At 37.5% G+C, this 22,635-nt stretch overlaps 1 protein-coding gene across 1 annotated transcript in view; it reads right to left on the bottom strand.

Moving 5' to 3' along the window:
- The window catches only part of LOC106059215 (multidrug resistance-associated protein 1-like), a 39,598-nt gene that overhangs the window by 7,665 nt on the left and 9,298 nt on the right, over positions 1-22,635 (bottom strand). The window contains exons 11-29 of the mRNA XM_056023274.1: positions 22,143-22,229; positions 20,042-20,123; positions 18,713-18,864; positions 17,633-17,770; positions 17,104-17,250; positions 16,680-16,764; positions 14,571-14,637; positions 13,234-13,360; positions 12,475-12,651; positions 11,516-11,683; positions 10,833-11,025; positions 9,758-9,872; positions 7,704-7,845; positions 7,244-7,331; positions 6,651-6,797; positions 5,577-5,721; positions 3,527-3,692; positions 2,277-2,476; positions 131-251 (exon numbers count right to left, since the gene is read on the bottom strand). Coding sequence (XP_055879249.1) covers positions 131-251; positions 2,277-2,476; positions 3,527-3,692; positions 5,577-5,721; positions 6,651-6,797; positions 7,244-7,331; positions 7,704-7,845; positions 9,758-9,872; positions 10,833-11,025; positions 11,516-11,683; positions 12,475-12,651; positions 13,234-13,360; positions 14,571-14,637; positions 16,680-16,764; positions 17,104-17,250; positions 17,633-17,770; positions 18,713-18,864; positions 20,042-20,123; positions 22,143-22,229 — 2,547 coding nt within the window. The remainder of the gene's footprint in view (positions 1-130; positions 252-2,276; positions 2,477-3,526; positions 3,693-5,576; positions 5,722-6,650; positions 6,798-7,243; positions 7,332-7,703; positions 7,846-9,757; positions 9,873-10,832; positions 11,026-11,515; positions 11,684-12,474; positions 12,652-13,233; positions 13,361-14,570; positions 14,638-16,679; positions 16,765-17,103; positions 17,251-17,632; positions 17,771-18,712; positions 18,865-20,041; positions 20,124-22,142; positions 22,230-22,635) is intronic.

Genomic DNA, 22,635 nt, shown 5'->3' with positions numbered 1-22,635 from the left:
TGTTCTGAGCCAAAAAATTAAACATTGGTGACTGAGGTGAGTCTTGTCAGGATAGCTTGTAATGTGTATCGTCGTACCTGAAATTTGTGTGACAATTGAAGAATAGACTTTACAACAAAAAAAAACTTACTTGTAAGGCGTACGAGACTGAGAGACCCGCGTCACTCCCCTCACCGCCCGCAACAATCTGGAGGATGGCGGAAAAGAGGACCACTAAGTTGGCCAGTGTGTCCATGTTGAGCTGATTCCACCTGCAGAATACATTTCCATTTTAAAGAACAGAAACATCGGTATATGCTGAGCTAATAAGGGTACTCTTTAAACTCTTGCAAGTCTTATGGCCTCCTTCAGTCGTGAAGCGACTATGGATCATCTCTTAGGAGGGAGATACATTCTGGGAATTTGCTAGGGGCCAGAACAATGTTGCCCACACAGATGTTGACCCTCCTCTCTCTTTCCACGCAGCCGATGTGTCCTAAAGAACTGCAAGTGCCGATACAGTTTTGGGATCAGCGACGTCGCAAGCTCTGCCAAGGCGTTAAACTATTTGTAGCAAGCTGCCTCTGGGTAGCCGACTCTTGATATTTCCTTTATGTTCTCATTGCAGGAAGTGGTACTGGAAATAATAATTCCATTGCCATGCGTCTCAATTAGCTTCTGATAGCCAATCTAGCTCCTCCTGGCCTACATGTAGCTCCGAAATCAGGTCCGTCGAAACAGTTATCTTTGACAGGAGAGGGGCAATGGCGAGTTACTGGTACATGTTTCGTGTCTGTAAATAGACTGGTACATGTTTCGTGTCTGTAAATAGACTGGTACATGTTTCGTGTCTGTAAATAGACTGGTACATGTTTCGTGTCTGTAAATAGACTGGTACATGTTTCGTGTTTGTAAATAGACTGGTACATGTTTCGTGTCTGTAAATAGACTGGTACATGTTTCGTGTCTGTAAATAGCCCGGCAACGTCCCCTTGCACCCATTGACCAATAGAAAGACTGTAGTCCCAAGGCCAAGTATGGGGAAAGGCTTTCAACGATTTCCTCTGACATTTCTTCCTCCTACATTGAGGCCCTGTGAAGGCCCTTAAAATGTAAGCAACAAACATTTTCCTTCCAAACCTGTACCCAACTCCGAGGAGTGAAAAGCACCTTGAACTAAATTGCTTTGCATGAAAGCATTTGTTCTTCTTCTAGGTAACAGTAAACGTCATCGCATTGACATTGTTAACGCTTCCGCGCGGTGTTGATTCTTGGAAATAGATCTATATCTAGTGTAGATCTGACTGGAAGTAACGCTGAACTCAACTACTTCAATAACACCGGCGAAAGGCCGAAACAATCAAATATGTAGTCGACGCTGATGTTGTTCTATAAATATATTTAATAATCAAGAAAGGAATCGTCCGATGTCAGCTATGTCCGTAAATCCGCATATCTATTGTACTCAAGTCTACTGCTCTACAAGAAGCGTCTTCTTTTTAGCGTCGCTTAGAGCGTTCTTATTGTTTAACCCACTTTACGTCATCGTCGCTAAGTAAAACTTTACCCTATTCCCGAAACAAATAACTAATTCCTAATCATGTCATAACAACTCCTCCCCACTTTACGTCATCGTCGCTAAGTAAAACTTTACCCTATTCCCGAAACAAATAACTAATTCCTAATCATGTCATAACAACATGTATTAGTGCATAACAATTTAAAACATTATACATTGAACAAAAAATGATAAGTGCCATAACTCTAGTATTACCAATAGTAGATATCTGAACTTCGTAGATGCTCTTGAATTTATTCGTTAAGATTACTTTGTTTGTACGCAGCTGGTTGTACATTAAGGTTTTACAAATTTTGTTGATATTTTGTTATTAAAAAAATACATAAGATTCTCGGATGTAAAGAAAAATAATGAAGACGTGCTTTTTTCCGATGACAGTTCATGAATGTAAAACATTGGAAACGAAATGTATGTTTAGTACATTGTTATAGGCCTACTTGTCTTGACCGAAAAAAAAAGAAAAAAAAAACATTTAGAAACACTCAAAATAACATTCAACAAAATGTAACAGTACATTTCAAATATGAAACAGAAATTCATTTCCAACATGTTCAGACTTAAAAACACAAGTTGAGCAAAATTTCTAAATGGAAATGTCATTGATGTTTCTAAAGGTTTGACTTTTACGAATTCATGATCATTAAAAAGAAATACAGTTATACTATTAGAAGAAACTCAATGAATTTAAAAACCAAATCCAACTGTAGCAGCCACTGACCTGATGGCGGACCAGCTGGTGAAGTAAAAGACTTGATTTTTGTCCACCCTTCTCTCAGACTCGGCTTTAAACCTTTCCATGGCTCGGTACGCCCTGATGACAGGCGCCCCTGAGATGGTCTCGCTGAAGTAAGCGTAGATGGGTGACCTTGAAATGGACTCCATGCGCTTCAGCTGGCGTGAAGTCTGCACGTAATAGTTCTAGACGAAGAAGACAAGACAGCAGTAAAGTCAAGTATCACTTTCAGACCTCGCCATCTATAGGACAGATGATGTGGCCAACGGTTAACCAGGCTGCCCTGTAGCCAGCACAACCACCAACCAGCTTTACATTTCCCTTACTTGTGACTGGTACCCATTAGAGTTATGAGTACTCAGAGACGCCATAAAGATGCCGAAATTAAAAATCACAGTCTACAACAGAATTCGAACCCGGGATCTTTAGGTTCGGAAGCCAATGATTTTACCACTCAAACATTGCGCCTCCTAGATATGAAGCTAAATAAAACAAATTCAGTCACGTAATGCTGCGAAATAAATAATATCGATTCCTACTTTAGGAAGCTGGTGATCTTTATGAAATTTGAATAAAATGTGTTGTCACGCATTTTCAATTTAACTTCTCCTATAATTAAATCAAATAAAAAAAGTTTAATCGAAGGGAATCGAATCTATAGCAATCGTTATAGCAGGCCTGAACACTGAACACGTCACAACATGTGGGCAGTGGATACAAATATGTCGTCAGACCTGTGACATGGCAACGAGCTGTTGGCTTAAACTGCCTACAGGCTGCGACGTCGCGGGGCAGTGTCCAGGCCTTCTTTAACTAATGGTCTCAATCGAACCTTTTACATTCGAGCTATGAACGTGACGCTCTGACAATGGTCCTCATTCACCAATCGTAAACAAACAACATTTAGTCATGTGATAATATTGATAATAGAATGAAAAAAACTGTCACATAATAGCCATTGTGTATTAAAAATTAGATCGTAATTTGTATAGAAGAGATAGAGAATTACGTGGCTAAATGTTGTTTGTTTACGATTGGTGAATGGGGTCCATTTAACTAACCAGATCTACTTCTATATGTGAAATTTTAGACTAAAATAAATAAATGATTTATTGTTTTTTTTTATATTTATGACTCGAGGTTTAGACTATGAAAATAGTGTGAACCAATAGTAGGAATTGAGATGAACATCCAAAACAAATGTCATCCTTATGAGATGAGACTGTTGGGCTTACCTGGATGAGAAGAAAGAGAATGACTAGGGGCACTAGGACCGCAGCAAACAACGGAGTCTCGATCAGTATGACTATGATGGTGATGGCGATGATGGAGAACGTCATGAGAAAGTCACGAAGGATCAAAGGGAGTGTATTGTCCACTGTGTCCACGTCTTTAGAGAACCTGGAGGTAGAAGGAGGTGTGTAGCAAGTCCTGCATTCAATCAGCTGGATGTTAGAACTAACACCATTACTTTAACACTTAACGATCAATGTGTGTGTGTGGGGGGGTGTTCGTGTGTGTGTGTAAAGAGGAGGGGGTGATCTGATTAGAACTAACGAGAAGATACATTTAAGCTGGATGGGAAAAAAAAAGGTTTGAGCTACAATAGCTGCATCAGAAACAAAAAGCTATTGGGGATTTTCATACGTGTAGGTAAATCCATAAATAGAAAGTTTTATGGTGTATCCGGGGTACAAAGTAACGGGAGTGTTGATACGCTATGATTTTAAATATGCTCCTCCAAGGACGGACTGGCTATATGGGCATTCGGGCAAATGCCCGGTGGGCCTGTACCCAAATGGGCCGGTAGGACCACCTTAACGGCCTCATGAATGCCACTATAGAACTTATTAAATTGTTAAAGGTTTTATAATATTCTCTTGTAAACGGGGCCCTCTGAGCGTCGTGTTAAAAAAGTCTTTAACAGTCTCTACAGTGTAATGCTAATTTAAGCTTACACATTTTCCGAAATAATGTAATAGTCTACATCCGTAGACACTGCTACTAGTGACTTCATCCTTTTAGGGCCCACACTTTTAGCGCTTGAAAAGCAACATAAGACCTACTATATTTCTTAAAAAGATAAAAAGTTTATTGTATGCATGCGTTCAGTTATCGACACATTATCAAACTTAACAGAATGATTTTGAGGACAGGTAAATCTAGAATAGGATGTCCATCATATGATACACAATTTGTGGGCCAGATTGTATAGAAATGCCCGGGCCGATTTTGACACCCAGTCCGCCACTGTGCTCCTCTAAGCACTGCAGAATCGTTTATCCGTTTGTAGATTTTATTTCGATCTAGTTGGCATTACGCATACGACGTAATCATCTTCCACTTTCAAGTAACGTCTGTATTTTATAAGATTATTTTATTTTAGCGTCCTTAATCTTGTTTAATTTATAATGAATATAACCAACTGAGCGAAGAGGTGAATAAACTAGAACGAAATTAACAGGGGCGTACCTATGTATTTTCTACCGTTTTTTGGAGCCCTTGGGGGAGGGGGTGCTAGACCTCTTTGGGGGGCCCCTGCATTTTGAGTAATATTTAATTTTTAATGTAAAAAAATAATTTGTGGGCCCCACTCAAAATGAGGTCTGGGGGGAGGATCTTCAAATTCTCCCCCTTCCTCCCCCACCCTAGCTACGCCTCTGGAAATAAATACAAGCCCGAAACAGACGCTTCCGCCCAACAAGTTGACTAGACTAACGTCTTGCACAATTATCTTTTCCTTCTTAGTGCCCATCAGCCTGGAGTCCACACATTCAAACATACGACATCACACAATGGCAGTCAATGAATTAATTCCGTTTATTCTCCTCAGCCAAAAGTTCCAGATTTTACAATCTAACAACAACATAATTCCCAATATGCCCCAGACTTTGCACCAATCAGAAGGCGCTATAGATTCCTTGCCATCGTTCTATTTTTATCATAGGCAGACATGACGACATCTCCTCTTATTGTCTCATCTAATATTTGGTAATATTGAGAGGACAATGATGAAAGAGTGTGCAGCTCTCACGTCCATAGTCACGTGATGCAAATCAAAGAAAACAAAATCAAACTTGTGTGTAAGTTATTTATTTTCAACATTGTAAAAAGTCTAGATTTAGATATAGACGTCTAGTTCAAGCAGAGACTTAGCTCTAGTCTTAATTAAAATTATTTTTAGTTCAAGCAGAGACTTAGCTCTAGTTTTAAAATTATTTCTACCTGCCAGTTCTGCCAGCTACCATTTCAATGTATTCCTAGGTATCCAGAGAGTTTACCTACCTGTTCAGAATTCGACCCATGGGCGTCTGGTCAAAGAAAGACATTGGAGCATGGAATAGCCGGTCCAGTAGCAGATGGTGGAGTCGGTCAGCAGCTCGGACCAAACGGTACCAGAAGAGATAGTTGAATACATAAAAGGCAATAACTGAAATTAGAGAAAAAAAGACAACAATAGAATGAGCCGATAGAGCAAAGTTTGTTATCTCAGTTATATAGTAGACAATAGACGTGGTGATCGAACAGAAGGCATGAGAGCCGCTGGTCGACTACTTTTACGGTATACGGATGTATTCAAACGCGACTTGAAGCGCTTCAAAATCGACACTAACAGCTTTGAAAAAGTGGCACTGGATAGAACCACATGGAGAGCGAGTATAAAGGAAGGGTCCCTGATTGCAGATGCCATACACAACAGTTGTAGAAAGAAGGGTGAAAATGCAACGGCGCCTGGTGATTACAAATGACCAACCTGTGACTGCAGCTGTTTATCAAGGATTGGCTCTTTAATTACACATTGGGGATTGAATTGCTATAGAAAAATACATGGCCATTCTTATATATATATGAAATTATATATAATTAATGTTAAGTTTTAAGCACTATCACTAAAGAATAATAAATGAATAAAGAATACTCAATACTACTAATCGTTGCCTCAATTGTACCTAAGTATATCAATTCAATTGTATGATTGTTTTATATCTAGTTGAACTGTGCATAGAAAAGGTCATAGATTAGAAATCATGTTTGTTTATCGTGTATTATGCATTGTTTACGGGTCTTTAGGAACACGTCTAGTATTGAATATATGATAAAAGACAGATCATTAGATATTTGAATATTTCCAGTTCAAGTGATATTTTATCCAGTGTTGCCTTCTCAGGAAATGGCTCCGCCCATGGGCTCGTACACACAACTTACAAGGTTCTCAAATGGTTAAGAATTCTGTATTAAACCCCTGAATTTCTTATGTGGTTACCAATTTTTCTTTTTACACCACAGTTCTCTCCCTTGATTACTGCCACTATAAGTACGACTTTACATTGACGCAGGGTAAGCTAAGCTCCTCCTGACCTTGAGTTGATCCAAAGAATAGAGAATACACCAAGATGTAATAATCAGTGCGCTCCTTCCCTTCCTGCGTAATGCGTGTAGACTCGTTCAGCAGAAGTGCGTCTTGGGTCCAGCCCGTCAAAAAGAAACTTGACCAAACAAAAAATCCTAGAAGTTTCAAAAAAAAAATTGTCAAGAAATTATCAATTCCGTCATAGTACTAAGCTTGTTTTTACGTGAACACATAACGTAGTTTCCTATCACAAGATTCCCAGGACTCATCTTCCTGCAACGTACAACACCAGGAAGAAACAAAGGCGGGAGATTAGAAAGCAAAACCTTGAAAGAATGACTGGTTCTCAAACTGATAAGAAGGATCTCAAAGATAAAACAGAGGGAGGGGAGGCGATGACTAACACTTCTGGTGCCATAATGGTCCTACAGACTTTGAAATGACTTCACAGCATAAATATTAAGCAGACTAGATTTTTTTTTTAAATCTCATAATGTCTTGTTCATTATTGAATACCGAAATGCCAACTTGTAAAACTTAAACTATAGTATGCCGAAATTAATCAATAATAATATGTTTTTAAATGAAAATAAAAAGTCACCTTGATTGGCTGCATAGGCTAAGAATGCTCCAGCCATTGCCCAGAGTCCAGCCGCACGGCCGTAGTCCATATAGACTTCTCTTTTCACCTGTTCAAAATTGTCAATCAAATAGCATCAGCTAACTCAGGTCTATTTACAGTGGTCCCTTTCATTTACAGTTATTTTACTAAAGATAAGAAATTGCCAGTTTGAAGTGTATAGGTCAGTTGGTTTTCCAAAGCTAAATTTCTAAATTCACAATTTTTAAAGTAACTTTTAAGTAATATCTACTCAAGAACCAGCAAACATAACTTTCATGACTGTATCTGTTACACAGAGCTCTATCTCTCTTCAATTAATATGATACACATGATATGTATGATCTAGTCAGTTTCAAGTCTGATATCTATTCTTACAGTGAACACAGATGGCATATTTTTGAAAGGCATTAATCATTGCTATGTCATGTCATGTTTTAACCTTTCCGGTCTCCAGCTTTTCCTCCAGAATCAGTTTCCCGCCAACCGGATGTACACTCTTCTCAATGCCGGCCAAGGTCGAGGACAAATCAATGGATTCGTGAATGTGGATTGGTTGACTTATTGAAGTACTGGACCGTTGTCTGAAATTTAGTAATAATGATAATAACTGGGAAGGGGTTAAAAAATAAGTAAAGTATCCTTTTCCAGGTGATGTAAAGGGGTCATCTGTTACCGAGCGTGTCAAGTGGCCAGCATAACGACCAACTGTCTGAACTTCTCCCCAACTACCGTCAGGTACCCATTAGAGTTTGGTGGACTCAGGGGGGTTCTGAATATCTTGAAATGCAAAGGGGTACTCCAGAAATAAATACTTATTGTGGGGGGGGGGATATGCATATGAATACCATGGACCCAGGGGCGAACTTATCATATGGGTATTGACGCAAAAGCGGGGTGGACCGGCACATAATGGGCCGGTGACACAAAATTTGCAATGAAAGTAACGTTTAACAAGACGTTACGGGGCTCGTCATTAACCCTTGCCTTTCATGGACGATCTTTGACAGAAACTCTAAGTCAAAACATTTTCCGTAATACTGTAAAAGCCTAAACCCCTGGAGCGAGATTCTAGTGAACTTGAGTCTCTATCCACTAAGTGATGAATAAACAATAAAAAGCCTATATTTTTTTATAGTCTTATGGAATCCACGCTAGTGTGAGCATACTCGGATTTATTTAGAAAGAGACCCTGAACGTATAAATTTCCCTATTTTATGAAGCATAGAGTAATCTATAATTCTACAGTTACCGAAATGGACACAAGGATGACGTGTCCAGGCAAAAACTAAATGCAGAGGGTTCCATAAGCTCACGAGTTTGCTTTTGAAGCAGTATCAAAGTTGACATGTTATGAAGACAGGTAAATGGATGCCCTTCTTATGACACGTAGTTTGTCCTTCATATGACACGTAGATTGCCCTTTATATGACACGTAGTTTGTCCTTCATATGTCACGTAGTTTGTCATTCATATGACACGTAGTTTGTCCTTTATATGACACGTAGTTTGCCCTTCATATGACACGTAGTTTGACCTTCATATGACACGTAGTTTGACCTTCATATGACACGTAGATTGCCCTTCATAAGACACGTAGTTTGTCCTTTATATGACACGTAGTTTGTCCTTTATATGACACGTAGTTTGCCCTTCATATGACACGTAGTTTGACCTTCATATGACACGTAGTTTGACCTTCATATGACACGTAGATTGCCCTTCATAAGACACGTAGTTTGTCCTTTATATGACACGTAGTTTGTCCTTTATATGACACGTAGTTTGTCCTTTATATGACACCTAGTTTGTGGGGCAGGACGATTTTGACACTCAGTGCTCCCCCCTGTTTGTTAACGCTCGTTGACTTGTACCTCCAAACTGCTGGTAGACAACCGAACTGCTGTAGGCGTATTACATATTTTAACTTGTAAAACTTGAAATAAGTTGAGTAAATTCTTTGTGAACAAAACTAAATAAAACTTTAATAGTAATATAGACAAATTCAACTCGAGATGGAATTCGATAAATGTAGTAGACTTTAATAATAATATTAAATGGTATTTTAAATACAATCTAACTCACTACAAAAACACGTCTTTCACTCTGGCATTCTGGAGTCGTCTGCTCTACCCAAGACAGCTTACCACATTGCCGCTTATCTTGTATCACTCACATTGCATAGCCATCAACCAATCGCTAACGTCTTCTCGCCGACGCCGTAGAATCCCTCACCACACACACCTCCAAAAAAAAACAATCTGCAAATAGCTGATGGCTTTTTCTCTTTTCCCATGACCTAAGTTCCGTGCCCTTGACATTGACCCCCACGAGCAGCCGTGATTGGTGGGCTACTGGCATGAGCTGTAGAGATCTCTGCAACAGTTTCAGAAATTATCCCCATAATAACGAGAGACACGTGACTAGTTTTGACTTCCGCTAAGGCATTGTTGGTAACAACTATTAAGGTCTGGCCTGTCTCTTTCAATACTTTACCTGTTTAGACGCTTGTTGGGTCTATCATCGTCTGTAAAATAGTTCATTTCATCTCCTGATTTGTCTGACGTGATTCTGTCTACCACAGATTTCATGGCTTTCTTCACACCATTTACTGATGGTTGGGAAGTTTAAAAAAAAAATTATTTATATTTAGTGTCAAGTCATTATCGAGCCATTTAAATAAATGTATGTCTATACTAAATAACTGTACATAATGCTAGTTTGATAGATACGCAATTACATATAAAGAGATCTAGTCATAATAGCTTATTTGAGTTATGTAAAGTTGGTTAAGTCAATTGGTTTTCATATAATGCAAAGAAGTACATATGGATATTTCATATATCCGGTCTTAAGATAATAAGTATTTATATTTTTTAAAAAATATAGCCTTAATAGTATATTTGACGAAATGTCAAGTAAGTTAAGTCAATTGCATTTATGACGGGTATCTAGAAATTGCTAGTTAGTTGCTAAATGTGGAATACGGAAAGTTGAAAGTTTTGTTAAGCTTAGCCAGAGGCTTAAAATTATAATATAGAAGGTAATCGCTCAACATTTAGCACCGTCAATCTGACTTCTAATCTCTTTCCCTTGTAGAACTTATTCTTTAGTTGGCAGCAATATCTTCTAATATAGAATTCTGGACATTGGTTCGAATAAGAAAGCTGTCATGAAAATCCGCAATAAGGGAGCCAATAGTTCTTTACACTTGCAGTCTTAACTTGTTTCTCTCTTTTTTTTTGAAACAAAGCATATTTAAAACATTTCCTGATTACATACAAAAAGTTATTGAAGTTTAATCCTAAAAGAGAGTGAAACACAAATGAACGAAATGAATAATTCCATCGAAACATGGAAAATAATTACGGAGAGAAAGAGTTAATAGCCTATCTTCAGCACCCAGCTAAGTACAATTTAAAAAAAAAAAACCTCCCTAAAAAGTGTGAAATAAACCCAAAAGTGACCAGTTTAAAAAAAAAGAAACTTTTACACTCTTCTACATCTAGATTTATATATAAGCCTACTTAGTAAAAACTATGGAAGAAGTGTAATATATAGGTCAGTTTACGTTCAATATCATTGTCACTTTCATCCGGGCACTTCGTGTCAGCCAGATACATCTCCAGGAACTGAGCAAAAGCGCCGTTGTGGGACAGCAGCTGCTCGTAGGTGCCCTGTTCTGAGATGGTGCCTTTAGACATGACAACTATCTTGTTGACCTGGGGCAGCCAGTGGACACCATGGGTCACCAGGACACGTGTCTGTCGGGAAGAACAAGGACAATTATTTTATTGAGAGACATCAGCGAGGTGAAATAAATTGTTACGTCACGTAAGTTTTGTGAAGATCAAGACGTTGGCGAGTTTCATACATAGAGGCAAAGCCATAAATAGAAGTCTTATTGGTGTATCCGGTGTAAAGAATAAAGGAAGCTAGGATTATTTATTTTTTTTGCACTTTTTAGCCCTGCTGAATCTAAGCTCTAAGCTCTTCTGTTTGCAGCATCTATTTGGTTGACGACATTCAATTAAGCGTCCTTGACTTTGTTTAGTTTATCAATTTAAAAAAAAATCTCCTATAGGCCTAGTAATTAGTGACGAGGAACAGGAATTTAATTAATTAATTAACAATGATATTTTTATTATCCTGTGGGAAATTCGTTTAACAATATCTTTACATGAAATACAATAAAATACAATAAAAAGTCAATTTGAAAGGGCTAGAAATTGGAGCAAAAGAATGACCATTTACTTTTTTAGCTAGTAGTCCTTTCTGGCTCATGATATTTTTAAATATGGCTTTACCAACGTGAGCGTCCACTGCACTGAGTGGGTCGTCAAAGAGATAAAGGTCTGAGTCACTGTACACGGCTCTGGCCAAGTTGATCCTTTGTTTCTGACCACCACTCAAGTTTATGCCCTGCAAATACAAGCCATAGTCAGCATTTCATCGCATGCATTTCCTAAAATGCCTATCCTAGTGTGCCTATCACTGTTTGCATATCATTTTAGTCCTATCATTGCCTATCATAATATGCATTTCAGAGCAGGCATATCATAGTAATCATAGTATACCTATAATAGTGTGTCTATCAATGTATTCCTATCATAGTGTTCTTATCCTATCGGGCCTATCATCATAGAGTGTCTATTATAATATGCATTTCAGAGTAGGGCTATAATAGTATGCCTATCGTAGTATGCTTTTCATAGTATTCCTATAATTTAGTATGCTTATAACACTGTGTCGATCATAGCATGTCTATCATACTGTGCCTATCATGTTATGCTTATCGAAGTATGCATGTCGTAGCATACCTATCATAGTAAGCCTATCATAGCTCGCCTATCATTGAATGCCTAACATAGTCTGACTATCAAAGTGTCCCTCTGATTGTATGATTATCAAAGTATATCATTTATACATAGTATGCTTATCATATTGTGTCTATCATTGTATGCCTATCATACTCTGCCCATCATTGTGTTGAGAGATTGTAAGTTGTTAGCTAGTGATGTAGACAGAAAAACAAACGCAAAACTCATTTAAATCAAATATACAGACACACTCGGCTTATACACACACAGACACACTCGGCTTATACACACACAGACACACTCGGCTTATACACACACAGACACACTCGGCTTATACACACACAGACACATTCGGCTAAACGCAGACATGCACGCACGCCGACACACAGTTACCTTCTCACCAATCTCTGTTTGATCTCCAGCCTCCAGAATCTGAAAGTCTCGCTCTAACTCGCAGGCTTTCACCACCAGATCGTATCTCCGTTTGTTGTACTTCTTCCCAAACAGAATGTTGTCTCGGACTGTGGCGTTTTGGATCCAGGCCTGCTGGGAGACGTAGGCTGGGGACCCCTGGCAGGACACAGAATCACGTGATGTTGAGACTAAAACGAATCTGTCGTTCTTCCTCATCATTAGTTCATTTCACTTGCGCCGTGGAACAGTGGGAAAAAAATATGTAAGAGGGGGCGGGGGGGGGGGGAGGGCAGATCTTACGGTGCGTAGAATGTCATCCAGGGGCGTAGCTAGGAATTTTTTATCGTTTAGGGGCCCGAGGGGCTTGACCTCTTTGGGGGCCACTGCATTTTGCGTCATATTTAATTTTTAATGTAAAGCAAAGCACACTCATTTGGGCCCCACCTCAAGTGAGGGCCCGGGGGGATTTTCTGATTCCCCCCTCACCCCACCCTAGCTACGCCGCTGGTGTAACCTTCAATGTGTACATCTTTTACGTTTACAGTTTTTTTTTAAACTCCCGCCTTCCATTTTTTTTTTTTATTATTGACATACGAGGATCAACTAGTGAGTAGATACGGTCAATTAGTATGCATATGTTAAGAATAGATGTATTGTATTAAAAAAACTTGGCGTCCGAAATTTAATTAAAAAAAAAATAGCTACGTTAAATTCTCTTTGGGTTCAATCATTTCTTACCTTCACGATAACCTCTCCTTTGAGTTTTTCCATTTCGCCCAGAATCGCGAAGATAAGTGAAGATTTGCCAGCACCTACAGGGCCGACTATTGCGGTTAACTGACCAGGCGTGATCGTTAAGTTGATGCTGTTCGACATGAAAATGATGCCTCAAAGTACATAAATACGCCAATCAACAACAATAAAAAAAAAAAAAAGAGTATTGTAGTAAACTCTTTGCCAGTGGCGTAGCTAGGAATTTGCCATCATTTGGGGGCCCTGGTGAAGCTTGACCTCTTTCGGGGCCCATGCATTTTGCGTAATATTTAATAGTTAATGTAAAAAACACTCATTTTCCCCCCACCCTCAAGTGTTTAAATAAAAATAGATCATTGGTTCGAATTCAGACTCATCCACGTTTTTTAAAGCTGTTTAAAAGGCAGCATGGAAGCCTTCTCCCAGATACCCTCTTCTCCCAACTGATCCACAAAAGTGATTGGACCATAGACCACTGAGCATGCTATAAGCATAAAAGTTGCGCTAAACAAAAATAGAACAATATTTCCACTCGCACCAATTTATTATTGTTAGACTACAACTCTAGATCTATTAGTAATTAATTAAATGATTGATTCAAAATAATTGATCCATTTCACTCGTATACATTTTTTATTTATTTATTTATTTATTTTTTTAAAGCAATACATTGAGATAATGAGCACACATTAAATTTAAGTAGGACAAAGAAAGGTCAAGGGCATTGGACGAAGGGAAAGAAGAGCAGACGTGCATCTGGCGTCTCGTGCTGGGAGTGTAATCTGGGTTAATCTGGGTTTTCTAGATTTAATTTACTGTTCGTGTTTATGTCATTTGTATATATGTTTACAAGATGGTGTCCTTGATTTAAGCTTTGTTTGTTTAAGAAACAGTTAATTTGTTTTCTCAGCGAGAGTTTCTTTCGGAAGGTGAAAGTTTATGTTGACAACATCTGGTAATTGTTTACACTCAATCACTAAGTATCTGGAAGATTGTAGATAGAGATTTCTTAATGCGATGAACTGAATGACCTGAGACCTAGATCTGGCTTGCCTGGTGGAGATGCCCATCTATGGACTGTGGCAGATAGCTATTAATGCTCGGAGGATAAAATATATAGGAAGTGTTGATTTTTAAAGGGTATATGCAAATTTTTACAAAGCTTATAACAACTCACTCTGTCTATCTGTCTATCTGTTTGTCTGTCTGTCTGATAAAAATTGTGTACACGGTATGTCTCCAAAACCCACAGTAATACGTGTACAGCTTTGGATATTCATTTATAAGGAAAGTGACGCTGCATTCTGACTTGACCTACTTACTTTTTCAGAGTTATGCCGTACTCTCTGTCCCAAGTGAATCGTCCAGACCTGATCACAACAGCATTCACTAGAAAGATAGATCTGATTTTGGAATATCGCCAAGGTGATAATTATCAAATTATTAATTTAAAAAAAAACTCGATCAGAATGATTTACTCTTTCACCAGTTAATAATTTTCATTTTATTAGGAGTTTCCAAGATGGCTACCTTAAACTTGAAAACTTATGTATAATATATTTGTTTGGCTCACTATGTGCTTCTCAACGTGATTATAGATTGAAATTCCGGTAGAAATTAGTCAAAGAATGGCAAAAATACAATAGACCACAAGATTTATATGGGATTTGAGACAGAGTGACAGAAACTGTTCGACTACTTAATGGTTTACCAGACTTCTAGTATGACAGATGCCTTAACTTTTAGTATGACAGATGCCCTAACTTTTAGTATGACAGATGCCCTAACTTCTAATATGACAGACGCCCTAACTTCTAATATGACAGACGCCCAAACTTCTAATATGACAGACGCCCTAACTTCTAATATGACAGACGCCCTAACTTCTAATATGACAGACGCCCTAACTTCTAATATGACAGACGCCCTAACTTCTAATATGACAGACGCCCTAACTTCTAATATGACAGACGCCCTAACTTCTAATATGACAGACGACCTAACTTCTAATATGACAGACGCCCTAACTTCTAGTATGACAGACGACCTAACTTCTAATATGACAGACGACCTAACTTCTAATATGACAGACGCCCTAACTTCTAATATGACAGACGCCCTAACTTCTAGTATGACAGACACCCTAACTTATAATATGACAGACGCCCTAACTTCTAATATGACAGACGCCCTAACTTCTAGTATGACAGACGCCCTAACTTCTAATATGACAGACGCCCTAACTTCTAATATGACAGACGCCCTAACTTCTAATATGACAGACGCCCTAACTTCTAATATGACAGACGCCCTAACTTCTAATATGACAGACGCCCTAACTTCTAATATGACAGACGACCTAACTTCTAATATGACAGACGCCCTAACTTCTAGTATGACAGACGACCTAACTTCTAATATGACAGACGACCTAACTTCTAATATGACAGACGCCCTAACTTCTAATATGACAGACGCCCTAACTTCTAGTATGACAGACACCCTAACTTATAATATGACAAACGCCCTAACTTCTAATATGACAGACGCCCTAACTTCTAGTATGACAGACGCCCTAACTTCTAATATGACAGACGCCCTAACTTCTAATATGACAGACGCCCTAACTTCTAGTATGACAGACGCCCTAACTTCTAATATGACAGACGCCCTAACTTCTAATATGACAGACGCCCTAACTTCTAATATGACAGACGCCCTAACTTCTAATATGACAGACGCCCTAACTTCTAATATGACAGACGCCCTAACTTCTAATATGACAGACGCCCTAACTTCTAGTATGACAGACGCCCTGACTTCTAGTATGACAGACGCCCTAACTTCCAGTATGATAGACGCCCTAACCTTTAGTATATCTATTTTCAATAGTATAGCAGCTGAGGTGTCCGTTGGTTGAGCGCCTAAATGCAGCACGGAAAGATAATCACAGTTACCCCTTCCCTGCACATGTCCACAAAAGAGATATGACTCAGCCACATGAGCGCAGAGACTTGCTTCACAATAGTAATGATATTGATAATAATTTCTCAGTGGACACTGTAAAAGGGACTACAATGAATTTTGTGAGTGGTTAAAGGCTTCTTTTCCGAACCTGGGTTCCTGGGTTTGAATCTTGGTGAAGACTGGAGCTTTGAATTTCGGGATTTCTTAGGGCTCCTGAGTTCACCCAACTATAAAGAGTGCCTGACTTTAGTTGGGGAAAGTAAAGGTAATTGGTCATTAGGCTGGCCACATGACATCCTCCGTTAACAGATGACCTTAACATCATCTGCTCTATAGATGGCAAGGTCTAAAATGGGAACTTTTTGCGAAGCTCGACCATAGTAGTGTCAGAGGAATTAATATTAGTTCGTTTTTTAACATAATAATAATAATAATAATTTCGGTTTATTTATGACTAAACTTACATGCATTGGGATCCCATGTAGTGTTGGTTTCATCAAGGTCAGGTCTGGTTAAAAATTTATTAATACGTTTGATAGATACAAATATCTAGAATAAAAAAAAATAGTAGCAGTTATGACATCATCTTCTAAATTGGGAATGGCTATTTGCTCTAAGGTCATATAAGCTTCATGTAAAGTTTTAATGTTGTTACGTAAAGTTTAGTTAAATTTAGCTTGTCTAAAAATTCTTTTTTTTTTTTTTAAATTTTGTACAACATTAGAAACGAATGAGGCAGAGCCTTTGGCTTAAAATAAAATAATTATTAAAATGTGTTCAAATAAACTTTTTCAGCTGATCTAGACGACAACTTTTAAACCTGGTGTGAAGCTTTCAGTGTATCTAAATAAAGAAAGATGGTATGAACAAGTGCATTCAACGCTGTACCTGCACAGTATAAATGATGATGGTTGAGACATAATTTAAAGGTACTCTCAGCAAGTTGAAGAGTGCCAGTGACACGAATGCCTTCTGCGGGTCCAGAACATTGGTTCTGTCACTTAATACATACGTAGCAAACGTCAGCATACCAACCTGGCCAAGTAAACATATGGTGTGTGTGTGTTTTGACTCATATTTAAGTTAATTTAACAAATCAATATTTCCCACATGAATAATTAGTTCTAAGCCAGCTCAATACACATAAATAAGTCTCTTTACTATAACAAATCAATATCCCCAATATATTATAAAACAACTAATTACACATAAATAATTCTCTTTACTATAAAAAAAAATCAATATCCCCACATGAATAATTAGTTCTAAAACAACTCATTCCAGATAACTAATTCTCTTTACTATAACAAATCAAAATGCTCGTAAAAATTAATTAGGTCTTAAACAACTCAACATTCTGTGCCTCTAAAGCACATCTTTGGATATACATTGTTGTTCTAATATTATTGACATTTACCACGTAAGGGGCCACACCCCAGCACAGACCAGACAGGACATACAGCAAGGCAATTTTATACAACTGAACCACTTCTTTGTTCCGTATGGCCTCTACTTTGTTCTTAAACTGAGTCTCCCATGCATATAACTTGAGAACCTGTCGTTTAAAAAAAAGAAACATAAAAGGTATATACTTCTTTTAATACCGCAGTACGCTCTGCAGTAAAGGATGATTACTTCATTATGATATAGCAACCATTCAAAGTAAAAAAAATGGTTTGAGTATTGTTGACTAATTTCCCGAAAACCCGCGCTTAGGGTAAGCGAAGTTCTGTCTATAATTTATGGAACTATATTTTTTATAACAAACATTGTTTCTTTTTCATTTCTTTTTCATTATACTTTAATATAGTATTATAGAGTATACATTCTCCACCCCTCCCTCCCCCTCTACCAACCGAAAAAAATATTTTGACTATTTCATGTACTCATAACGCGCACTATGGATGGCTGCCTGGTCACGTGGTTTGTGCTCGGGACATGTCGCGATCGTTTTGTTCGTTTTTTACTTTCAGTTCTGCTATATTTTTTTTGTGAGATAGATTATTGTTATTGTTATTGTTATTATTATTATTTAATTCTAACAATAATAGTAGTCTAACTGGCAGTGAAACGACCACTGAAACAGGTAATTAACTAAAGTTTTGATTAAGTAAAGCAACTAACAAGCAGCTAGCAATCGCTAGTAAATATGAGTGGCAGAACTAAACTGAAACATGTGCCATAAAAACTTTGGCTTATACTTTTATTACTTCCATAAACCTAGGTCAGTGAAATATTTGTCATTTCACAAGATGTTGGTTGTGGGGCTGGGTGAGGCTGTACCCTTTCAAAGTGGATAACTGAGTGCAAGTGGATTGTATAATATAGACTAGATAACTTTAAATTCCATCAAATACGAAGATACTAAGTCCTACGGATCGATGTGTCTATCTACTCGTTAGAGACTCTACTAAGTCATTGGTTTTCCTGGTTGATTCAGGCAACCCGTTCTATGCTGGCACTAAGGGAAAAAATATATTTGTGTGTTTTTGTTTACCTTCATTCCGTTAAGGATTTCGTTGACTAGTTTTATTCGACTGTCTTTGATGGCCAACATCGATTCCTGGATCAACTTCTGTTTACTTCCAATCCAAGTGTTGACAGGTACTAGAAGTATCAGCAAGCCCACACCAACCAAGACTGAAGGACCTTTTGTCACATATTATTAGAGATTTATTAGAGAAATGAATCTTTCGTTGTAGATATTCAATAACTAATATATAACCAATCTATTGGTAAAACATTGAGAATGGGGAAAGTTTTTTTATTGGGGCATGTTGAAAAGTAGACTCAGATATTGTCAAACTAGAATGCAAATTGTTGGCTGTTAGTTTCCGGTCAAATTTGTATTTCTTACCTAGCTAATGAATTTTTAAACAAATAAAACAGATGAACTAACTTTAAATATGAGTCTACTGTAGACAAGTGTAACTTGAAACAGTGTGTACCTAAACACATAGAAGTTGATGGTCTTTTTATTATATAACAACTCCATCTGTCTGTCCGGTACGAATTGTGTACACGTTATTTCTCCTACTTCCTATCTCGGATCAAGTTGAAACTTTGCACAAGTATTCATTGTTTTTAACAAAATAGGAATCAATCAAAAGATTAACATTAACTAGTTAATTAATAAATTAGTGTTAATTATTTATTTAAGTTTGATGTTGGTAAACGGAAATGAATCTTACAGTTTTAGATACATAGATGTAGCTATAAATATACGTTATTGCCATTTAATAAGCTTTGATGAAATAAATAATTGAGAAATGATAGAATTAAAAATAAAAACTCACCTTATTTTTTTTTTAAATGAGACTAACAAGGTATGTTAAATAATCAAATATTATTGCTTTTTTAAACTTTAGACATTTAATCTAATTAGTTAAATTAGAATAAACTAAAATATTTACAAAAGTCAACATTTTCCTGTTATCCTAGAAACTATACTATTTAGTAAATTATGTCCCCTTTGGTAAGAAATGTGCATTGCACTACTTATTGGGATTTGTAGCAATGACAATTAAGACTAAGACTAAGACTAAGACTAAGACTAAGACTGCTTTTTTGATCCTTACGGAAATTTGTTGTGATTACAAGGACTCGTTTCTCAATTACACACGCCTCCAGTGTCCAGTTAGATCTACTAATTATCCCGATAAAAAAAATTATGCATATTTTACCTACTATAAAAACATGATTGTTTTTCTCTTACAAAAAATCAAACGATTGACTGTTACCATATCGAGCTAGGGGAGCACAAACAATATTACTACTGGCATTATATCTAGTGTTAGGGTTAGGGTCAGACTCACTGGTAACATACCTATTGTCAAATACAGCAGAATTACTGATAATAAAATTTGTAAAGGAGTCGTCCACATGAAGAAAAACATAGTCAGTATTTCCTGTAGAAAAACAAATCAAAGGGTCAGCACTCGTCAAAGTTAGAAGTACAAAAAAAAGTTATTTCCCTTTGAAATTAATGTTCTATTGAGCTGACGATGTAGAGCTCATTTGTTTAGAAGGCCAACGATCAAAGAGGGTGCTTTGTGGCCAACGATCAAAGAGGGAACCTTTTGGCCAACAGTCAAAGAAGGGCCTTGTGGCCAACAAAACCCCCCCATCTACCATTACTTAGCCCCATAAAATGAGGAATGAAAAATTCGTTTCAAAAACAGCAAAGCCTTCAACAAGACCCTCTGAGCGATAGAGGTAACGTTCAACTCATTGTAAAAATATTGCGTTAAGGTGAAGGTCGGAGCCTAAGGCCTAAGCATATCCTCACCCATCCTACTCCGGATTTGTTTTAGACAGCAGCAGTAATACGTAATACGTAACCTATGACTCGAAGGCCGTATCCTAGCCGAGACGTGGTGTTATCCTGCTTCCAAAAACATCTAACCACACTCCATACTGAAGGAGCAATGACTCGGTTCTACTTGAAATCTGAATTGGAGATTCGCATAAATGCGGAAAAACTATAAATAGCAAGCTTTTTTGGTACATCCGTGTACAAATTTAAAAGTAGAATATTTGTATATATATATATATATATATATATATATATATATATATATATATATATATATATATATATATATATATATATATATATATATATATATATATATATATATATCGTATATATTTGTTAGGCGCTTCCGCGGTGTCGAATCCAAACACAAATGGAGGTAACACTGAATGCAGAAACCAAATAACACCGGCGAAACGCCGATCAATCAATAGAGATAGTCGACTCTGGTGTGGAACATCAAACACGTTTAATAATCATGAAGGGAACCGTCGAATGTGACCTACTTCTACCCGTCTATAAAATGCTTCTTATTTCTACGTTGTTATTAAAGCGTTCTGCTTATGCCGACTCCTGTTTTGTTCTCGTTTTTTAAAAGATCTACCACGTCATCGTCACGAAGTAAAAACTTCCCCCTATTTGGCTGCCTGGTCGTGCGGTTTGCGCGCTGGACTGTCGTTTGGATTTATCGATAGTCAGGGGTTCAAACCCTGCCCGCTCCCATCCCCCGTCGTCCTGCGGGAGGTTTGGACTAGGATGTAAACTATCTTCAACTCTGAAGGAACATCCGAAACATGTAAAACATTTTACAAACAAAACATTTCCGAAACAAATAATTAATTCCTAATTGTATCACAACAATTTTACACCTTCTGTTTTTTTTTAGTTGGCTATTCTAAAGAACAATTTTAGAAATACGATATTGACATTATCGAGAACATCTCCAATAACAAGCGCGCTTAATTTCGTTTAATTGAAAAGGCAAGGGGGGCATCAGAAATAGAATAGACGCAAATTATTTTGATCGTAGTTTGGAGAAACAGCTAATTAAATGCTAAATGAAGAGTTTCTAGCTAATTAAATGCTAAATGAAAAGTTTCTAGCTGATTCGAAGTCCGAGCCGATGGGTCACGGGCTCGAATCCTGGTAAAGACTTGGGATTTTCCATTTTGGGATCCTCGCGGACCTCTGAGTCCACACAGCTCTGACTTTGGTTGGGGAAAAGTAAGGGCTGTAGATCGTTGTGCTGGCCACATGACGCCCTCTTTAATCGTGGGGCCACAGAAACAGATGACTTTATATCATCTGCCCCATGGATCGCAAGGTCTCAAAGGAGAACTTTAATTTTTAGCTAATTAGATGATAAATGAAGGAAAAATCTAATGAAAATATAAACGATAAACCGATGGCCAATTAGATGAAAAGAGTCTCCGTTTAACTCCATTTAATTTATCAGATGATTAATGAACAAAATCTAGCTAATTAAATACTAAAGAAGCTCTGACTAATTAAAGATACAATGACATGGCTGAGTAAACACCTTATAATCTAAAGCTTCACACACATGTTAATATAGTTACAAATTATTAATGTTTTATTAATTTATTCAAACCTGAATCCTCTGGCAATCGACTGACATCAAGTTTACAATTTCACCAACAGTGGAGCCTTTCTTTGCTGAATTTGATATAGTCAATGCCTTGTTGAGAAAGAAAGCAGACATATTTTTAGCTCGCGACATTGTACAATTCACTGGATGCCTAGAGATATAAGGGCTGGGTTAAAGAAGCTTGTAAAGAAATTGGCCTAATAGTCATTACAAAGACTGTATGGTTTGAAGGATGTTTTGACCCAGTGGATTTGCACTCAACACCCCTCCGCTCTGAAGATAAATGCATGACTACTCTGACATAGTTTGCAATTATTTGGGGGAAAATAAGATAGAATCTATTTGCTCACTATTATCGAAACCTTTTGAAAAATTATCAATTAGTCCTTTTAGTTGTGTTTCACATGATCTATATTTCCTAAAGCCATGTTGGAATGGAGTAAGGACATTACGTTTGTCTAAGTAGTTTATAGTGGCACTACATATTATGTGTTCT

Source organism: Biomphalaria glabrata, chromosome 3, assembly GCF_947242115.1.
Source record: "Biomphalaria glabrata chromosome 3, xgBioGlab47.1, whole genome shotgun sequence".
Taxonomy (NCBI): Eukaryota; Metazoa; Mollusca; class Gastropoda; family Planorbidae; genus Biomphalaria; species Biomphalaria glabrata.
Note: the sequence above shows the minus strand (reverse complement) of the source record. Positions and strands in the feature narration are given on the sequence as shown.